The 21,346-nt window shown below is 44.3% G+C and overlaps 1 protein-coding gene across 2 annotated transcripts in view; it reads right to left on the bottom strand.

Annotated features, from left to right (window-relative positions):
- Nucleotides 1–20,788, bottom strand: part of nyap2a (neuronal tyrosine-phosphorylated phosphoinositide-3-kinase adaptor 2a) — an 81,591-nt gene extending 60,803 nt beyond the window's left edge. For both annotated transcript variants that reach the window (XM_080889981.1, XM_080889982.1), the window contains exons 1-5: nt 20,306–20,788; nt 17,530–17,649; nt 17,159–17,375; nt 16,456–16,766; nt 12,929–13,963 (exon numbers count right to left, since the gene is read on the bottom strand). In XM_080889981.1, the coding sequence (XP_080746107.1) occupies nt 12,929–13,963; nt 16,456–16,766; nt 17,159–17,361 (1,549 nt within the window). In that variant the 5' untranslated portion in view covers nt 17,362–17,375; nt 17,530–17,649; nt 20,306–20,788. The remainder of the gene's footprint in view (nt 1–12,928; nt 13,964–16,455; nt 16,767–17,158; nt 17,376–17,529; nt 17,650–20,305) is intronic.
- Nucleotides 20,789–21,346: the final 558 nt, after the last annotated feature.

Below are 21,346 nucleotides of genomic sequence, written 5' to 3'. Positions count from 1 at the left end.
CATGGATGTTAAAATCACCCACAATAATTATTTTATCTGAGCTCAGAACTAAATTAGATATAAAGTCTGAGAAATCAGACAGAAACTCTGTGTAAGGCCCAGGTGGACGATAGATGATAACAAGTAAGACTGGTTTCAGAGTTTCACAGCTGGGGTGGACAATGTTAAGCATCAGGCTTTCAAATGAATTAAAAGTCTGTCTTGGTCTTTCATTAATTAATAGGCTGGTGTGAAAAATTGCTGCCACACCTCCCCCTCGGCCTGTGCTTCGAGATTTCTGGTAGTTAGAATGACTCGGGGGTGTTGATTCATTTAAACTAACATAATCATCCTGCTGCAACCAGGTTTCTGTAAGGCAGAGTAAATCAATTTGTTGATCAATTATTAAGTCATGTACTAACAGAGACTTGGAGGAGAGAGACCTAATATTTAATAATCCACATTTCACTGTTTTACTCTTTGGTTCAGATGTGGATACTGTATTGTTCTTTCTTTGTAATTGTTTATGTTTAAGTTGTTTGTTGCTGGTTTTTAGTTTGTTTTTTGTCTGTTTGGGAGCTGACACAGTCTCTATGGAGATGGGTTTTTGGGGGGGTAGCAGGAGGAGAGAAGCTGCAGAGAGACGTGTAAGACTGCAACTCTGCTTCCTGGTCCCAACTCTGGATAGTCATATTTTGGGGGGTTTAATAAATTTGTCCATATTTCTAGAAATGAGAGCTGCTCCATCCAAAGTGGGATGGATGCCGTCTCTCCTAACAAGACCAGGTTTCCTCCAGAAGGTTTGCCAATTATCTATGAAGCCCACATCATTTCTGGGACACCACTCAGACAGCCAGCAATTTAAGGAGAACATGCAGCTAAACATGTCACTCCTGGTCTGATTGGGGAGGGGACCAGAGAAAACTACAGAGTCTGACATTGTTTTGGCAAAGTTGCACACCGATTCCATATTGATTTTAGTGACCTCCGATTGGCGTAACCGGGTGTCATTACTGCCGACGTGAATTATGATCTTACTGAATTTACGTTTACCCTTAGCCAGCAGTTTTAAATTTCCTTCAATGTCGCCTGCTCTGGCCCCTGGAAGACAATTGACTATGGTTGCCGGTGTCTCTAGCTTCACATGTCTGAGAACAGAATCACCAATTACCAGAGTTTGACCCCCGGCGGGTGTGTCACCGAGTGGGGAAAAACGGTTAGACACATGAATGGGTTGGTGGTGTACCTGGGGCTTCTGTTTAGGACTATGCTTCCTCCTCACCGTGACCCAGCCGCCCTCTTTCCCCAGCTGCTTGGGGTCTGCCGGGGAACAGCTAGCGGGGCCTACGCTATCTTCGGCTGCACCAGCTACAGGGGCCTGGCTAGCTACGGGTGAATGAAGGGTGCGAAGCCGAGTCTCCAATTCAGTAATCCTGGCCTCCAGAGCTGCAAATATGCTACATTTGTTACAGATATCATTACTGCTAAAGGAGGCCGAGGAGTAACTAAACATCTGACACAATGAGCAAGAAAGTGCAGGAGGGACAGGTGAAGTAGCCATGGTGCTAACGAGTCGGCTACGAGCTAAGCTAAGCTAGCGAAACAGTACAGAGACAGTGAGTGAATACTTTGGCTATAAATTAGGTAGTGAGTACACAGAAAGTGTGCTTCGGATGAAGCACGTGAAGATTATACTATGAAAAAGAATGTATTTAAAAGTTGTTAATTAAATTGCTAAGCAAATAAGCTACTCAGAAACACCACTGTGTTTGAGCAGGAACAGGAAGTGATACTCTACCGTAAATCATGTGATCATGTGATCACATGATTTACAGCAGGACACACCACTGGCTAATGTTTTACTTTTTCTTAAGACAGGGCCTGGAGTGAAGCTACTCCAGGGGAGAATCCCTGGGAATTTGTAAGAGATAATGCACAACTTTATTGTGCGTGTCTAATTGTGCTAAGCTGACAGAGGGCAAAAGAGGGTTTTTCCAGGGAAGTTTTCATTTTTAAATTGCAGAGACCGTGACATGAAGGATATGGAAGGATTGAGTGAGGTGCAGATGCAGACCATGACCGGGAGAGAACGCTTCAACAGGACCAGTGAGAAGCAGGAACCATCTGCAGGACAGCAGACAAACGACAGTGGGCTGCACCACTGGGCTTCCAAAGGATTGTCACGAGAAGATTTTGAACAGCAAAATCTTAAAATAAAATAAAAGAGTTTCTACGTGGACGTGGAGGAAGACTACAGGAGTGTACGACTTGCTCTGCTCTCTACAGCCGCGTTAGAACAGAAATCGAGGGATGAAGAGAGCATGCCAAGCTCCAAAGGTGACAGCGCAGAGGGAGACCAGCGTTGGAATTATGACTCTGAAAATGGCACAGACACCAGGAGCCATGACTGTGACTGAGAATGACCACCTAATGCTGTTTCACTCTGCCATGCAAAGTACTTTGACACTCTGGAGAAGACCTTTCCTCTGTATCATTGTTGTTGCCATTTGCATGTGAGAGCTTAGATTGCGGGGAAGATTAAAGATGAACAAAGGGTGGTGGGAGAGCAGTGAAGTGAGGATACACAGTGTGAAACTCCTTTAAGTGAATAATAATGTTGATGTGACATACGCAATGTCAGGAAAGAAATTCTGGTATTAATGTGATTCTTGATTTAAGAATCAAAGGGTGGGATTGTATAGGAATTTCTTTTACTTATGTATTAATCACATTATTTTATTGTATGATACCTTGGTGCCACTGGATTTAAACATGTTCACACTCATACAGTTAGACAAATGGTGGGGGTGTAGTAAGGATGTTGGGGGAAACAGGAACTCCACAGGAAGAGTCTTTTGTCTCTTCGAGGACTCTGGGAGGCAGCAAGGGAGTGTGAACCTCAAGGTGTGAAACAGCTGTGTACTGCCTTTTGTTCCTGGAGAAGGTGTTTAACTGAGAGCCATGCTGGGCTCAGGGAGACTCTGCTGACCTGCCCCGCGGTCATGTAGGCTCTCCACAAGCTTGGTTTTCTGTTCTTTGTGTGTTTGGATTAAAGAATGTTAGCTACCGCTCACCGCTCGTCTGCAGGCCTTATTTAATGGAAAACTTCCAGGTTGGGCACCCTGTCATGCTTGCAATTAGTGCAAAATGCAGCGGCACATTTTTTTTAACTGGTAGAAGGAAATTTGACCGCATCCCTCTGGTTCTGGCTTCACTCCATTGGCTTCCTATTGTTTTTAGGATCAGTTTTAAAGTCCTTTTATTGGTTTTTAAATCTTTAAACGGTCTGGCCCCTGTATATTTATCCGATTTGTTGAAGCCTCATACTTCTACTCGCTCGCTCCATTCAGCTGATCAATTGCTGTTGTCAGTCCCTAAGTCGCGGCTGAAACTCGGAGGAGATCGAGCTTTCTCAATTGCGGCTCCGATGCTTTGGAACAACCTTCCCTTTCATATTAGACAAGTGTCTTCAGTGCAGGTCTTTAAGTCGAGATTGAAAACCTATTTTAATTTCCTGACTTTAAACTATGCGGGAAACTGACATCCCTACTATGTTTTGCTTTTCTTTGTTTTTGTGTTGTTCAGCACTTTGGTCTGCCTGCTGTGTTTTTAAAGTGCTATATAAACGATGATCAGTAGCAGTTTTTGATACGGGCAACACGGGCGGTTGCCCGGGGTGGCATCACGGGCATCGGCAAAAAAAAATAAAAATAAAAAATTGCTCGTACTCCTGCTGCCCCGACATCAGCCAGCGCATATTGGGAATGGCATAGGCACCGATCGGTTTTCTCTCGCCCATTTGCTGGGAGTAAGGGCGCCCTCCGTTTGCGAGGTGCGCCTGCTGCTTGCAGCACAGGGAGGAGAGGGCGGGGCGGCGGGGGATTCTCTGGCTGGCTGGAGCAGCGTCTAATAATCAACTTGCAAAATAAAAACAAAACGACAAACACGAAAACACCAGACATCATGATAGAGACTTATAATTTGCACCGATGTTTTTTTGAAACTCTATATGAGAAAAGTGAGCGCGAGAGCGCGAGAGCCCTCGGTGCACCTGCGCGCTGCTGAAGTCAAAGTAAACTTTATTGTCATCTCCGCTACTTACAGTCCAGTATATAGAGAGACGAGACGACGAGGCTCCAGTTACAGCAGTGCAAGTAAACAAACAATAAATATAAGAAGAGTAAGAAAATAAATATACACTTTACGACTCGGGGTAAAGGGATCAACAAAGATTTACAGTTTATAATTTACAGTTTGATGATTTAAAGTCTCACGCAACCCGTCGAAAGGGGAGGGAGACCTGCTGCTTCCAAATAGAGCACATTTCATTCATAATGTTGTAAATCCAAGCCCATCATGGATTCATGATTTGAATCCTGGGTTGTGTGAAATCCCAGAAATAAACCTTAGACAAAGTGAATCAGTGAACTAAGGTGTAGGTCTGTTAAGTTATGTTGTGGTGATCCTCGAGTCCTCCATTATTTGTGTTCATACTGGAGTGCAACATTAAAACCAGTGGAAGATGGACAAGAAAAGCTCAAAGCCATCAGGTGCTCAGTTTAGAAAAAAGGGAAAAGAAGAGGAGGAGAAACGAGCAACAGATGCAGGTAAGAAGATGTGTGATTGGATAATGGCAGGTCATCCTGAACCAATCAGAATCAGAACACTTTATTAATCCCTAAGGAAATGATGTGGGTTACAGTTGCTCCAAAAAGAAATGGTAAACATAGTAACAGTAACAGACTAAACTCCAAACAATACATTATGTTACAGATTTTAATATTAATTAGTCAGTGTCAGTTGTTGATTTGTCCTGCTCTCATTGTATGACGAATTATGACGGCTGTTTGGTAGCCATTTGGATACAATGCATACTCTCTCTCTCTCTTCATATGTGTGTTTCTCTGGCAAAATTCAGTATGGTTCTGACAACAGTTTTATGTTAATGTATAATCCTTAATATGTTTTATGTGTGTGTGTGTGTGTGGGGGGGGGGGGGGGGGGGGGGCGGCGCCAGAGGGAGTGTTCGCCCGGGGCGCCAAACAGGCTAGGACCACTGACGATGATGATAATGATATGCTCGACAACCAGAGTAACAGATCATTAGCAAGGACAGGATTTTTTGACCTGTTCAAAATTCAAGGTGATGCATTCCCCTACACCTTGAAGACATGTGCTGGCATTAGAGAGATCTGGAAGAAGAGCGAATGGCTATCAGGTTGAGGCACATAATGGTGGTATCAGCCTCACACTGCCAACACTGCTTGAAAGCAATGACATTTCAGACAATCGTGAGGAACTAAACGGGCTGGCCTCGTTTCGCGCCGACAGAAATGCAGCTCTGTGCGGTAAGACTCGCGGTGGCGGCTTGTGTGTTTACATCAACGAGAAATGGTGCAGGAACTCTGTGCTAGTTTCTAGTTATTGCTCATCGCTGGTGGAGTTTGTGACTGTTAGATGCAGACCTTTTTATTTACCACAGGAATTCACCACTGTTTTCATTATCGGAGTGTACATTCCACCTAGCGCTAATGCTAAGGAAGCGCTATGGGAACTGTATACAAAGATCAGTGAACTGCAAAATACACACCCGGATGGACTGTTTATTGTTGCTGGAGATTTCAACCATGCAAATCTCAAGTCAGTGCTTCCTAGATTCCATCAGTATGTGGACTTTGCAACGAGAGGGGAAAACACGCTGGATCTTGTTTACACAAACATCCCGGTGCATATCGGGCAGAGCCCCGCCCCCACCTCGGCTACTCAGACCACATCTCTGTTATGCTAATTCCAGCATACAGACCACTCGTCAGGCGATCAAAACCGGTTCTGAAGCAGGTGAAAACCTGGCCAGCAGGAGCCATCTCTGCTCTTCAGGACTGTTTCGAGAGCACTGACTGGAACATGTTTAGGGAGGCTGCAACTTACGGTGACTTCACTGACTTGGAGGAGTACACATCATCAGTGTCCAGCTACATCAACAAGTGCACCGATGACATCACTGTCTTCAAGACCATCATCTCACGACCCAACCAGAAACCGTGGATTACTGTGGAAGTGCGTGCACTTCTAAGGACCCGAGACTCTGCCTTCAAAGAGGGAGATAAGGTGGCACTTAGAAGAGCTAGGGCTGAACTTTCTTAGGCCATCAGAGAGGCGAAGCGCGCACACGCCCAGAGAATCCACAACCACTTCAAGGACAGCGGCGACACACAGCGCATGTGGCAGGGCTTACAAGCCATTACTAACTACAGGATGACATCACCTGCCTGTGACAGTGACGGCTCCCTCCCAGATGCGCTGAACAACTTCTACGCTCGGTTCGACAGGCAGAACGACGTGGCGGCGAGGAAGACCACCCCTCCTCCGAACGACCAGGTCCTGTGTCTCACTACAGCTGAGGTGAGGAAAACTCTACGCAGAGTCAACCCACGTAAAGCTGCTGGACCAGACAACATCCCAGGCAGAGTACTCAGAGAATGTGCTGATCAGCTGGCAGATGTTCTCACCGACATCTTCAACATCTCTCTGAGCAGTGCCGTCGTTCCCACGTGCCTCAAGGCCACCACCATCGTCCCTGTGCCCAAGAAGTTTTCTGTGTCCTGTCTCAACGACTACCGTCCTGTTCCACTTACACCCACCATCATGAAGTGCTTCGAGCGGCTCGTCATGAGACACATCAAGAATCTGCTGCCCCCCTCACTGGACCCACTGCAATTTGCATACCGCCATAACGAAGGTTGACAAGACAAAAGAGATGGTTGTTGACTTTAGGAGGACACGAGGCGACCACTCACCGCTGAGCATCAACGGCTCCTCTGTGAAGATCGTCGACAGCACCAAATTCCTGGGGAAGGACCTCGGCTGGTCCCTCAACACCAGCTCCCTGCACAAGAAAGCCCAACAGCGTCTTTTCTTTCTGAGAAGACTGAGAAAGGCTCGGCTTCCACCACCGATCCTGACCACCTTCTATAGAGGAACTATCGAGAACATCCTAAGCGGCTGCATCACTGTCTGGTTTGGAAACTGTGCCATATCAGACCGCAAGACCCTACAGCGGATAGTGGGAACAGCAGAGAAGATCATCGGGGTCTCTCTCCCCTCTATTGAGGACATCTACACCACACGATGCATTCGCAAAGCCACCAGCATTGTGGCTGATCGGACACACCCCTCTCACACACTCTTCACACTCCTGCCATCTGGAAAAAGGTACCGAAGCATTTGGGCACACACATCCAGACTGTGCAACAGCTTTTTTCCACAAGCCATCCGTCTCCTCAGCAAAAATTAATCCCAGCCGTGTCTCCCTTCTGTCTCCCATTCCCTGATTTCCCTGTGTGTATTTAAGCCCTGTGTTTTCTCGTGTGCGTTGCTGGTTCACCTGTGTTCTTTCCCTGCCTCATTCTGTTATCTCCCTGCGTCTCCCCCATCCCCGTTTCAGGTCGGTGTTTTCTTAGTTTTTCCCAGTATAGGTTCCTTAGCTTCTGTTTCTTGCCTGCTACGTTTTTGTTTGTTTTACTTAGAAGTGCATCTTGTTAGCACTGCTTGGGCAGAGTCAGTGCCCTGCGCAGCTTCAGTCACCTTCGTGTCTGTCACAGGACCTCGTGCCTGCTGCTTTTGTGCCTGTCTCTGCTGGAGGGTCCGAAGGGCCCATCCAGCCTTCGTCAGCCTCCGCTGGAGGGTCCGAGGGGCCCGTCCAGCATGCAGCGCCACCATCTGCGGCCCTCATGCTGTTGCCTGCAGCGCCACCACCTGCAGCTCCCACGCTAGCTCCCATGCTGTCGCCTGCAGCGCCACCACCTGCGGCTTTTCGCACGGTCGGCCTCCTGAATTTAACTGTTTGGGATTCCTGCGCTGTTGGCCTCTGGGTCAGCCCCCTGAACTGTTTGTTGGCTCGGTTTTCTTGTGTTCCTGCGTTTTTGATTTTGTGGTCTGTTTTGGTTTGTTTCTGGACTTCTCCCAGTATAGGTTCCTTAGCTTCTGTTTCTTGCCTGCTATGTTTTTGTTTGTTTTACTTACCGGTTTAATAAAGTTCACCTGTATCTGACACTTCCTGCATCTTGGGTCCTACTTTCAACCTCCACTCGTCTGCCACTGCAGACATGACAGGCGATATGTGCCCACAGAACATAATCCAGCAGATCATGCGTCAAGATCAATCCAAGCCTCTCAGCTTACTAATACGAACCAGCTGTCTGGACCAGCAATCTTGTATGAACAATACAAAAGCAAGACATCTTCAGTGTTGTTGAACCAGACTCAGATAAAGCGATCTGGCCACGAGTCACTTGCTGTGCCAGTAAGAAAGAGGAAAAGAAACTCGCTCCAGAAAGGTTTGAGAAATTTTTTTCATGGAACTCTTTGCAATGACCAGTTGCCACACTTATTCATATTGCTCAGTCCATGACCCAAATTGCTAAGGAATGCAAAGGATGGCATCAGTGTTCAAAGCCACAGTTGTCCAAGGCAAGGAGTGTTATTATTCGCTCTGTGCAGACAGCTAGTTTCTCTGAGGGTGCGATTCGAGCGGCTGGAATATGGCTGATAGGTGGCAAAAGATGCATAGGCAGTGTTATTCATGGATGTGTCATTTGTCGGAAGCTGCGAGGCAGAACTGAGAGCTAGAAGATGTCGCAATTGCCAGAGGAACAACTTAGTAGTTCTTCCCCCTTTACTTACAGAGGCCTGGATGTCTTTGGGCCTTGGAATGTAGTTGGAAGGCGCACAAAAGGAGGACTAGCCTACAATAAGCGCTGGGCAGTGCTATTTACTTGTCTAAGTACTCGTGCTGTTCACATAGAAGTGATTGAGTCCATGGATGTTTTCATTAACTGTCTATTCTTCTTCTTTGCTATCTGGAGCCGGTGAATACAACTGCACTCTGGTGGCGCATGGGAATGCACGATTGGAGTTGCAAGGAGGATCCTGGACTCTATGCTAATGCGCACAGATTGTTCCCATCTCACACACGAAGTATTGCGCACTTTAATGGCAGAAGTAACAACTATTATTAACTCCAGGCCTGTAGTTCCTGTCTCTTCAGATGCAGACTCACTTGAAATACTAGCCCGGCTATGCTCCTTACACAAAAGGCAAGCGCACCACCTCCACCGGGGAAGTTTACAGAGAAGGATCTCTACAAGCAGCAATGGCAGCAAGTCCAGCACCTAGCAGACCACTTCTGGAGACACTGGAAAACAGAGTATCTACACACACTCCACGCACGGGGCACACGGGGCGCTAATGCGCTAACTCGCTAACAGAGTGTTGCCACGTTAATGCGGTTATGGAGTTAGCGTCATTTTAATGAGATTAACGCTGACATCACTAGTATTTTCATATTATGAAACTATTAATTTTGTGTTATTCAAATGTTGCATGAAAATGCATAGTAAACCACTGTGTTGGACTACTGCGCAGTGGCTGTACTGCTCACGGTCAGTGTTATATCAAGTGTTCAATATTCCAAGTGAGAACCGTCCATGTCACAAGGTGAATTTTTTGACAGTAACTGCTGTTTTTTCCACTGTTAGCTGTCATTAGGCATTAAAACTTTCTTTGAAGTGGAGCTCCAACACTTTGTAAATAAACTCTCATGAGGTGCGAGAATTTAATTAAACTGTTTATCAGAGAAAAAGTGTGATTTTTCAGACACTCTAACCAGACATTAGAAGGTACAATGTTAACTTATACTCAGTAGTTGTTGTTGTTGTCAGCTCTGGACTGCTGACCACAACAAACGGCAACAAGCCACAATAAACAGATCCAAAGTGAATCCTGGCCAGATGAGCTGATACAAGAACTGATTTGCTCCAGATCTATGATCCTGATCTGGTTCTGATCCAAATTCATGGGCTGCTTCCTCCTGAGGCCGCATTTGTAGGCCAATTTCATCACAGCAACGCGCCGAAGGCTGTCCAAATTCGTAGACTCCTCCGAGTGCAGCCGTCCTCCTTTTCCCCGAATTTGAAGGATGGGTCAGATGTGTCCTTCGTGGCCCACCATATCCCAGAATTCATAGCGCGGCCCAGCCAAACTCCAGTTTCCAACAATGGCGGCCGCTACTAAGTTTTAAAATTACTGTTATTAATCTTTCTGGGTCACAAAATAAACTTTTAACATATTTTCAGGCGAAAAATGTAGCTGTGTAAACTTCAAATATCTGCTCGGTTTATCAAGATATCACTTATTTGCAAAAGTGCTTCGACGTTTTTGGAGACGTCTGTTACCCACCAGCTCGATAGCTAGCCGGGAGCTCGAGGGTCACTGAAGCCGCCGAGAACGGCACAACTCCCGGCACATCATTTTCAGATCACCGCGGACTTTCGCTACTCAGGTTAAACGTAATATATAAGTCACTTAGACAACCTAAATTTTTATTATTTGGCTTTTTTCAGTGTTTTATTTGTTCGTGAGTAAATCGGTTTGGCTGAGATTAAAGTAAGATGAAATAAAACTTTATTAATCCCTTGAGTGGTTTTCACACAGCTGAATAAACGTCAAACAGAAAACTGATTAAACAGAAGTATGAGACAGTCGAGAGTTCACTCCAGTGTCCTGTTATACTTTAGATAGCAAGGAGCAGACGGCCGAGTTTATTAAACTCCACCGAGACAGCGGTGACGCTAATCAGAAAGATAGACCGTCCAATTCCACAGCCGTTTACTTCCAGCCTACCCGACCTTCTGAGGACCCGGGTCCTCAGGAGGATGCAGCCCATGAACAAAACGGCGAGGAAGCAAAACTGAAACACAGGACACAAGAATTTCAAAGTAAAACAGGAAATATAAGACATGGAAACACCAACTATACAAGGAGACACGGCAGACAGAGAAGACAGGGAGAACATGGAGCACAGAGACAAGAGTAACTAGATGTGGAACACGGGGAAGGCAAAGTAACAGAAAACTAAGGACTATAAACTAAGACTATAACATAAACAGAAAACATTAATGAGAATCAAAACCATTAAATCCAACAAATCCAAGAATATAACTTCCACTAGAGGGCAGTTCAAGTACCTCCCCAAATAAATTGGTTGCCAACTGCCCGTAAAACAGAAGAGGACGAAGAAGAAATTACATAATACTCATGCTGTGAGTAAAACAATGCAGTGCCTAATAGCAAAGATAAATATTTAAAAAAATAAAGAAAAAGTAATCTGTCTGACCTGGGTCTTGGAGAAAACCCCAACCCAGATGAAGGCCCTAGCATGAGCTGTGGTCAGAAGAAAGCAAAGAAGGTAAACTGTGGACAAACCAAGCCAGTTCCACAATGCCTGGTGTGTGGGGGAAATTATCAATATGTCTTTTGTGACATTTTGTTTGCTGGTGTGCTGTGTGATTTTTCTAATGTGAAATATGTGATGCCCTAGCTGCACCATGGAGATATCGCAGTACAGAAGACTGAGATGTACTTCTTAAAGGGAAGCTGTTAAAAAATAAAACTCTATGCTATCAGTACACCCAGATAAAACTAACTAAATGCCTAATGCATTGGTAGGTTGTCTACCAGTACATTAGAAGATTTAGGTGCTGTAAATTTGTAAAAAATTAAGATACTGTTAGCAGAAAATAACTATAGTCACTGTCTGTTGTTCATATATTCTGTTAATTTAATGCCATCATACCCAATACAATAGAATTAGACAATTAAAGTTTTAGCAGTGTTTTTCCAGTGCAGTTGAAGGTAAAATTGGCTAAATACATTCACTATTTCAGCAGATCTGGGTAACAGTAGCTGTACTCACATATTTTACTGTGAAAATGTATACACATTGGTTAAACCACATACACAACTGTATATGGTGTTTAAATATTGTAAATCAATGATATAGACATATCTATCTATAGTTAATCTGAGAAACTGGAAAAAAAAAACATCTTGTGGACTTAAACTGAAGGTTCAATTTTGATTCTAATTGAGCTGAAGTAAACTGACTGTTGTCACCATGGCAACACAGTCTCCCTGGAGAGTCTCTCTGGAGACCGAATGCAGTAATGACAACTTTTTGAGTATTCTCTCATATTTGACTACAAATGAGTGATTTTTTTTATTCTTAGTCAATTTATCAGATTCAGCTGTCCTTATATTTATTTATTATACTTATTATATTTCTCAGCAGCTGACCCAAAGACCATTAGAGACTGAGGAGGCATTCAGGAAAGCTGGCGGGTGTTAGTGTAAATAAATGGTAAATGGCCTGTATTTTATATAGCGCTTTACTAGTCCCTAAGGACCCCAAAGTGCTTTACATATCCAGTCTATCTAGTGTAAATAAAGACGCACAAGCTAAACACTAAGCTAAACACTGTTTTTCTATCGTCTTTTACAGTTTTAGAGTGGGAGATAAACTGGACACTTCAACGTGCTGAACTTAATTTGTATAATGAACATAGTTTGACTGGGTTTTGCTTTGTATTTGAGATAACAAACCGCAGTGTGTAATCAGTGTTACACAACAGCTTGTAAAACTGTTTAATATACTTTTCGTTCAGACGTGTGGATGAGCACCATTGGGTAATAGCAACCAGTCATCAACCTCTGGGACTAAAATTAAGCCAAGGCTCAAATCCTTAAACTTACAGTTCCTCATACATCCAGCGGGGGCTCCAGCAGTGAGTCAGTCCCCATAGATTTCCATGTTAAAATTTCACAGCAGAAACAAACATGTTTACAGCCAGACACACAAGCTGGTTTGGTCTCTGTGGATAATACCCCCCTACATAACAACTGCATGGTGGAGGGTTATTTGTCTCACCTGCTGAAATTGTATTAAGGTTTAAAGTTTGCATTGTTAAAGGATTGGGCCATTATTGTGAATGTGACCTCAGGTTTACTTGCTCTGACTTGTAGTCCCCCAGCACCCCCAAAAACCAAACCTTGTCCTTGATGTGCATCAGGTAGTATAATATGGTGTTGATGCAATACTCTGCAACTCTCTTACCTTCACCCTCCCTGCTCTTCCTCCCTCCTGATCCCCTCTTCATCACCTGTCTACCTGATGCAAACAGGTTGTTGAGTTCGTCTAGTGGACTTGTTGGAGTCTGTGACCTCACGGACATGTTCTGCATGGACCCATGTGTGGAGGAGGAGTTACTGAGTTTAGCCCCTCCTTCACCTGCCCTGTGTGAAGATGATGAAGATGAAGATGAAGAGCGAGGCATACTTCCTCCTGCCATCAGGGTGTCATACGGTGGTGGCCTCTTCAGGCTCAGAGGTGTTAGCGAGCGTCCCATGCTGACAGGAGATGGGCATGCTGATTGGCTGCGGGGGTAACCGTGACCACCGTGTGTGGTGCTGGATGACTTGTAAAGGCTGGAGGGGAGAGGTGGAGCTGAGGAGCGACCAGAAGATGTGATGGTATGAGTGGAGGGCATGTCCCGGTCTCGTTCTTTGCGGTAGTGAGTGGAGCTCTGCGGCTGTTCAACACTGCCCGACTTGCTGTAGGAGACGTTTTCTAACATGGGGAGGCGTGTGACGTCCAAAGGGGTGAGGGGGGACTCATCTGAGTTTGGGGAGCACTGAGCGGGGGCAGGTGGGAAGATGAGCAGTGGTGGGCGGTGAGTCAGGAGATTTGGGAAAGGTGGAGGAATGTCACAGAGTGAGCCGCGGGATGACCAAGCTTCAGGGTCAATGATGGCAGCATTTGTGTCCTGCAGAAAGTCTTCCAGCATTGGGTACTTCATCTCCTCGTACACCGATTCATTCTGGTCGTCCTCCTCTGCTTCCTGACCTTTCAGCCCTCGCAGGATGTTTCCCACCATCTCAATGTAAACTGGCTCCTCTTCGTCTGTGTCCCTGGATGCTGGACTCTGACTTTGGGATGAAGATTTGTCCCACTGCAAGGAAGACTTCTTGTTGCCATGGTTACGGATGTAGCACTCATCAAAGGAGGTGCTGAGCTGAGTATTGGGATTCCTTTTGGGTTTAGGTGGAGGCATCTTCTTGGAGGCATCTTCAGAGTGCAGGAAACATTGAGCTGCAGACAGAGAGCGAACAACTGTCACAACACTTCTTCCATACCTTCTGAAAGCTACAAATTCCTTAGAGAACTATTTAAACTTCAAATTCAAGGGCAGTCATTTTTTCAGTCATCTTACTGACAGAAGAACTAGAATTACTTCAGACGGATACAATAAAAATATCTTCTGCTTTTCAATATAGTCTTAGGGATGGGAATTGATAAGAATTTAGCGAATCGGATTCTATTATCGATATTACTTCTTGGTTTTCATTGACTCCATTATGAAAGTCACCACCATCTCTAAGCAGCATATCAAAGACATTACATTCATGCACATGAATGACATACTGTGCATGTTGGAGGTATTTCTGCTCTTTGTTGCGATCCATGTCGAGGTCATTACTGAAAAAAGTAATTCTTAAAATGAATGCAGTACATAGCTTAATTACTCCCAGGAGTAAGTAATTCTTTACAATACTGGTTACATTACTACTACTAATAATAATAATACATTTCATGTAAAAGCTGTCATGACTGTGTGCAGGCAGGAAGAGAGGACCCAAAATACAGGACTCACGGAGGCAAACGTAACTCAAAATATTCAGCTTTATTGCTGGAAAGCAACTGAACAAAAAACTAACTAAACTGAGAATAAAGAACAAACTAATCAGGCAGGCAGGCTGGCAAACAGAACACACAGTGAAAGTGAGGGTGCAACGCAACAACGAGCAGGGCAGGAGGCAGACACTAAATACAAGAGGTAAACAGAGCTAAGAAGAAACAGCTGGGAGAGACGGCTGACGCTGAATAAACTGACGAGACACAGAACTTAACAGACACAGACTCATGAGCACACATAATAACATCATGGACATCAAGGAAAACAGAAAAGTGGGACTAGGGCAGGCACAGAACAGAAACCTAACGAAACCTGGCAAATCCTAATGGAAAACACAATCAGAATAAACAAGATCATAATAAAGAAACACAAAACACTGAGTCACCAGACTCAGGACCATAACAAAAGCGCCTTTCAAAACACCCAAGGACACTGTACAGAACAAATAAGACAAGCATAAAAACAGGAAATGAACACAATAATAGCACAAAGTTTAAGAGCATGGGGAAGTTATACAGAGTAAGCTATCTTGAATAGGTGGACTTAAAAAGGGGGCAAGAAGTGATGTTTCTGAGGTCAGGGGGCAAGGAATTCTACTATTACTAATACTATTGCATTTCTCAGTAAAATGATCATGATCATGTCTTGATGCATGCTCAATCATCTAGGTAAGTAAATCTCCAAAAGTTGATTCTGTTCATCTGGATGTAGCGTTTTGTTTTAAATCCCAAAACACGCTGTGCCAAAAATTGGTCCACCCCAAGGATCAGGTCCCCCGACACAAACAGAGTAACATAGTGTACGTCGTTAAGTGCCAGGAGGATTGGCAGGATTTATACATCGGGGAAACCAAACCTCTGGCTAAGAGAATGGCACAACACAGAAGAGCTACCTTGTCAGGCCAGGACTCTGATTTTTGGAGTCTCATGATCACCATTTAGCAATATTAACCTATAGCTACAGCTACACACCAACAGAGATCTCTAACCTAAAGAGGACACACATAATGATCGTTCTCTTAGTATTTAGGTAAGAACACAAAGCTGACAGCACAAAACAAAGATAAAAACCCTTATTGTCTATTATTACTATTATTGTCTTTACCTTACAATATAAAGCACATTGAGGCAACTGTTGTTGGATTTGGCGCAATATAACTATATTAAAAAACAAAACAAATAACAGGTAAAAACGAAGGCTGCAGCCTGACTGCTCATCCGTTTGTTACCTGATGAAGTTCACTGGCAGCTGGCTTCACCGCAGCCCCAAAATAACGGCTCACTTGGCTGCAGTGTTTGTTCTGTCTGTGCAGGTGTTTGCAAAGAGCTGAGATTGTGTTAGCAACACAATGTAGCTGTTTCTGTCCTGGATGCAGTTTGCACTTTACCATCATGTTCATGTCCTTTAATGCAATAAAAATAAAAGTTCTGTTCATATGCATGCTGTAAACTGCCCTACTCTTTCCTCCTCCTACAACTGAAATCACCTGATTGTAGCGCAAGTGCAAGAATTGATCGGTGGGATCAAGAGACAAGCAGCTGAACAATTCCAAAGAATTCAACTACTAGGAACTGGTTCTTCTAGAGAACTGGTTCTCGATTCTGATCCCTACAGTGTCTTCATTTAAAGGTCTAAGAAAAGGCTTCACACACTTCTTTAATAATAAAGTCAGGTGAAGTGAAACACATTGAACCTCTCCTTACGAATAATTTCCATCTGAGGCCACGGCAGCATCCTCAACAACGCCACATGGACCAATAGGAGGTCATGAACAATGTTTATAATGAGACCTTGTTGTGGCCATCACCTGAACATCAGTCCTGAACATGCAGATCTAATTTGGTGCCCAGATCTCCACCATGTGAGACATGTGGTTTTAATGACTCACCTTCAGCCTGTTCTAGCTTCTCTTTGGTGTCTTGGTGGTCTCTTCTTGTAACTCCACCCCCATCCACAGTTTCGGAGCTGCTGCTCAATTTGGTGTTGGGATCTCTCTTAGGTTTGGGTGGGGGTTGTTTGCGGCTGCTGCTGGAGTCATCTTCTCCTCCGCCCACTGAGTGGAGGGACTGCGATCTGACGGTGAAGCCCTGGTTGGCTGGGGGCAATCGGTCCTGTGGAGCTGGCATCGTCATGAAACCCATCCTGAAGTGTTTCCCAGAGTACGCCCCATCCGAGGCCGCGGCAACATCCTCACCAATCCTGGTTGCACCAAAGGGAGATCATGTTAGTGTGACTGTCCGATAACACAACAGCTTGTAAAACAAATACAAGACACTCATAATGTTTCTGAAGTGGTGATGTGTTAAACTCTTATTTACATTTAAAACACTAAAAAAATGTCCTAAATATCTCTCTCTCTCTCTCAGACCTAATTAAACTTCTTTTATAAAACTTAAAGAAGTCCAGTTGGTTTCAAGTTCCTTAGATTACCATCACCTGGATGACTGAGTACCTACACAGACATCCAGTTTACCAGAAGTATACCGTATCTAAGCCCATATGAGGTCCGTGTGCTTAAGAGTTTTCTATTGCGGTTTAGATGAGTTTACAGGAAACAACATGGTCTCATTTTAAGGTTTGATGCTTTCTACCTCTTGATGCTTTCTTCCTGCCGTCTTTTTTTCTGGTGTTTTTCATGCAGGTAGGTCCAATTGGTCTGGTTGCGAATGCGGTCGCTCTCTCTAGCAATGTCGGAGGCGTTTTGGATCACCAGACCATCGTATATTCGAAGTCCACTGTCCTCCACGTATTGGAAAAACCTCCTGAATGAAGATCCCTCCTCCTGTGATGTCATGACTCCCTAATGACCTGAGAGGAAGAGCAGAGAAAATCAGTTCACAGTGTTTGTTCCTGTTGGCAGTGCAGATCATGTTTGAATGGTGCAGGGCCACTCGTTAGATCAAAGGTCAATCATCATTCTGAGTGTAAGCCAAAGATTCTTAGTATAACTCATGAATTCCACCTTAAGACTGGTTAGAAGCTGGAAAGCAGCAACGCTGGCTCGTGTAACATCTGCTCACATCTTGTTCAGTTCAACCAGGAAGCCTCAGAGCAGAAGCAAGACAGTTCAGGTGATGTTAGCCTGCCCACAAAAAAACAACACATTTCTGGATTATTGTGACTGATTTCTGTTTTAGTCATCTCTCTTCTGCACAGCTAGGTCTTTGGATTCCCACCTGTGAATGTCCGGACACCGGGGAATGCTGATAATGTAGTCCTCTTTGAGGTGTCGTGCACAAACAATAAAATAAACAGCTGTTTATTCGTAACGAAGAATTGTTTTTTGCTATTTTATTAATGTATACATTTTTCCTTGAACTTATTGCTTGTTGATCTCTGCCTTGACATGCAACAGTATTTGCGATTAGTGATTATATTAGTGACGTTGACCATGTGGGTAGGTTGTGTGGGTAAGCTGCATAAAGCTATCTGGATCTGAACAGCAGCAGTATCATTAGCAGTGACTTTTAGCTCTAATCGTTCAGATCAGACATCTTCGTTTTTTATTTTCAAATACAGAGTGAGAGTTCACTGTCGACAAACACGTGTTCTCGTCTCTGCTTCATCAAGTATTCCAGGATACATTTCATTTCAACCAGCCAAGGTTTTATATGATCTTTGAAATGTAATTATTTTGTTCTTCTACTTAAAACCTGTCTGTTTTTAGCAAGTTTGATTTGATATTCACTTTTATTCTTGTGTAATTAGTGCCATTGACCTGTTAGCATATTCAGTACTTTATTATTGGTCTTATATTTGTCATGATCCTGGGTCATTTTGACCCAGCGTTTTGTGTTTCCTTTTGGCATCACCTTGTGTTTTGTGTTAATTCTGATTTTGTATTAGTTCTTAGGTTTGGTTTTTGTGTTTAGTGCTTCAGTGTTTATCAGCCCTACCTGTGTCTTCCCTCTGTGCTCTGTTCGTGTCCCTGAGTTTGTGTTGTAAAACAGTCTGTGCGTTTCCTCTTTTACTTTGAAGGTTTGTGTCTCGTTGTGTCTAATTAGGTTCAGCTGTGCCCCCCTCCTGTGTGTCATTCCCTCATTACCTTGTGTGTATTTATGGTGTGTCTCTGCCTGTGTTCCTCGTTGCGTCGTCTGCATTACTCTGTGTAACTCAGTGTTAATCAGCGTTAATCAGCGTTTCTCAGCGTTTCCCTGCCCTGCTTTCTCCGTGTCATTTCTGTGTGTCTTCCGGTGTCCTTAGGTCCCCAGCTGTAACAATATTATTCATGTTTTAACCTGCTGTTTTATTGTGAAGCACTTTGGTATACCGTTGGTTTTTAAATGAGCTATATAAATAAATTTGTATTGTATTGTATGAATTTATTAAAGTAATCATCTGAATATGAGGAACGTGGCTCACTTTTATTCATCTTTATCATGAAGGCTTCATATTTGTTTCTCTGACTTTTAAATAAAGTACTGCTTTGAATTCATCTCGCCATATTGATCCCCTCCCCCACCTCTCTGTTTCTCAGCATCCATCTAAAAATGGAACAGGGAGTCAGCTGGCAGTAACCTAGCAACAGCAGCATCTCTCACAGGAGAATGATGTAATGCATCCTGTAAGCGGGTGAGAGAGGAGACACGAGGAGAGGATGAGGGGAAAGATTCGGATTTGCTACTCAGGGTCTCCCCTTTAGGATCTGTCAAGGTGGAGCTGCTTCACACTCTGAGTTGTAGCAGCCTCCTGAGAGGTTTACTGACTACTCAGTCCTTTACACCACCACCCACATTAACACATACAGCTTCATTACAGATTCTGACCCACCACACACTCCTTCTGGCTCACAGGTTAACGTAACCAGCATGTGTTTGTTGGAGGAAACAGGAATACCATACTCCTCACAGCAGGAAGCTCAAAACAGGAACTGTTCTGCTGTCAGATGGTAGTGAAGTCATGTTACCTACAGTACAACAGGCACTGTTCAGCACTGAGTGTTTTTAGTTGATAACGGTGCTGCTCCACCTATTTATTTCTGTGGGAACACCACCCTGAAGGTTGAGTTTATTCCAGTTTTTTATTTTATAGCCTCTATCCACTAATTCTGTCTAAAGCACCCATCCATCCATCCATCCATCTGTCCATCCATTAACATATATGTATCCATCCTTCCACGCATTATCCTTAACTCCTTAGCCTACTTTGGAACATGTGGGGTGGTGCCTATTCCAGTATAGGTGGGATACACCTGGACAGGTCAGTAGTCCATCACAGGTGAAACACAGTGATGTATCCACAGCAAGAATAACTGCTTAATGAGCAACTCTCTGATAGTGGGAGAAAACAGGGGTAAGAATATGATAAGTATGTCTTTGGCTGTATCTCTTTGACTTAGGCATGAACCTTCCACACACACACACACACACACACACACACACACACACACACACACACACACACACACACACGGTTTACACAGAATCACTTCCAATCTGAACTTTGACCTTGTCTTCTTAGGTGTGTTCACCTTTGTTTTTACACTGTTTACTCATGACTGACAGACGTCCCCTTCAAAATAAAAGCAAATCAAATGAAGTTTTCCCTTACTCTAACCCCAACATGGCAGCCATATTGAAGTAAAATGCTGCCGTTTCAGGTTTCACAGAAAGGCGAGAAGGATGTGAAGAAACTGGATATTTTGAACACTGTCAGTGGGAACAGCAGCAGCTCGGAGACAAGCAGAAACACCGAAGAGATGAAGGAAGATGACACTGAAGCTGAATGAGGAGCCTTACCTGATGACCAGCAAGGACTCAGACTCCCTCTTCCTCCTACTCTCCCTCCTTCCCTGATTCGATCCTATTTCCTTCCCTGCTTCCTATTATTTTTTCCTTGTTTCAGTCCTCCTTTCTTTCCCCCTTTTGGTCCTCGACTCCTTCCTTCCCTCCTTCAGTCCTCCCTCTGCAGGAACAAAGATGGAGTGATGAGGCTTCTGTTGTCCTCTCAGATCTCTGCAGCTCAGAGGAAATGACAGATTTTTTTGTCTGCATCGACGTTAATCCAGATCCACCCTTCAATGCCACTTTCCTCCCCCGTCCTTCCTTTCCTTCCTCTTCGCCTTTCTTCATTCATATATCCTTACAGTTGCAATAACCACCACTCAAATGCACACACACACACACACACACACACACACACACACACACACACACACACACACACACACACACACACACACACACACACACACACACACACCCTTCACCCTCACACACACACATCCCTGACGATGGTCGCCACAAGAAACGAGAGGCTGAAACCACAGCAACCTGACAGCATCCTTACTCTGCTGGCTCCTCCCCCTATTGCTGAAGGGTGGGTGGGGGTGGGGGGTAAGGAGGGTGAAGAAGAATGATGAGAGAGAGAGCAGCGTGTTTTTAATGTGTAAATGTGTGTGTTTGTGTGTGTGTGTGAGAGAGAGATAGATGATACCACACAATACTTTATCACAATTGTGTGATGTCACAGCTCCCACATTTACTGACACCTTTCACTGGGAGCAGGAAGTGTCCACAAAATAGTATAAAACACAAAATAAAAGCCCATAACAGGAGATACTAAACAAACAAACAAAAACCAGAAAGGACGTAAAAGTCTGGATCAGGTAGGCAGCACTTAAGGCTTGGCTCCATTTTTCAGACTGCTTTGTTCTACATGAACCCCTCCATCATCACCCAAAGGTCCAAAACAAATAAAACTTGTGTCTTTATATATCATGTACCACCTTCTCACTAGAACCAGAACCTCTTCATTCAGTGTTCAGTGTCTGCTGAGTC

This window comes from Rhamphochromis sp. 'chilingali', assembly GCF_963969265.1.
Source record: "Rhamphochromis sp. 'chilingali' genome assembly, chromosome: 8".
NCBI classification, from domain to species: domain Eukaryota; kingdom Metazoa; phylum Chordata; class Actinopteri; order Cichliformes; family Cichlidae; genus Rhamphochromis; species Rhamphochromis sp. 'chilingali'.
The sequence above is the reverse complement of the archived record's forward strand: the minus strand, read 5'-3'. Positions and strand labels throughout refer to the sequence as shown.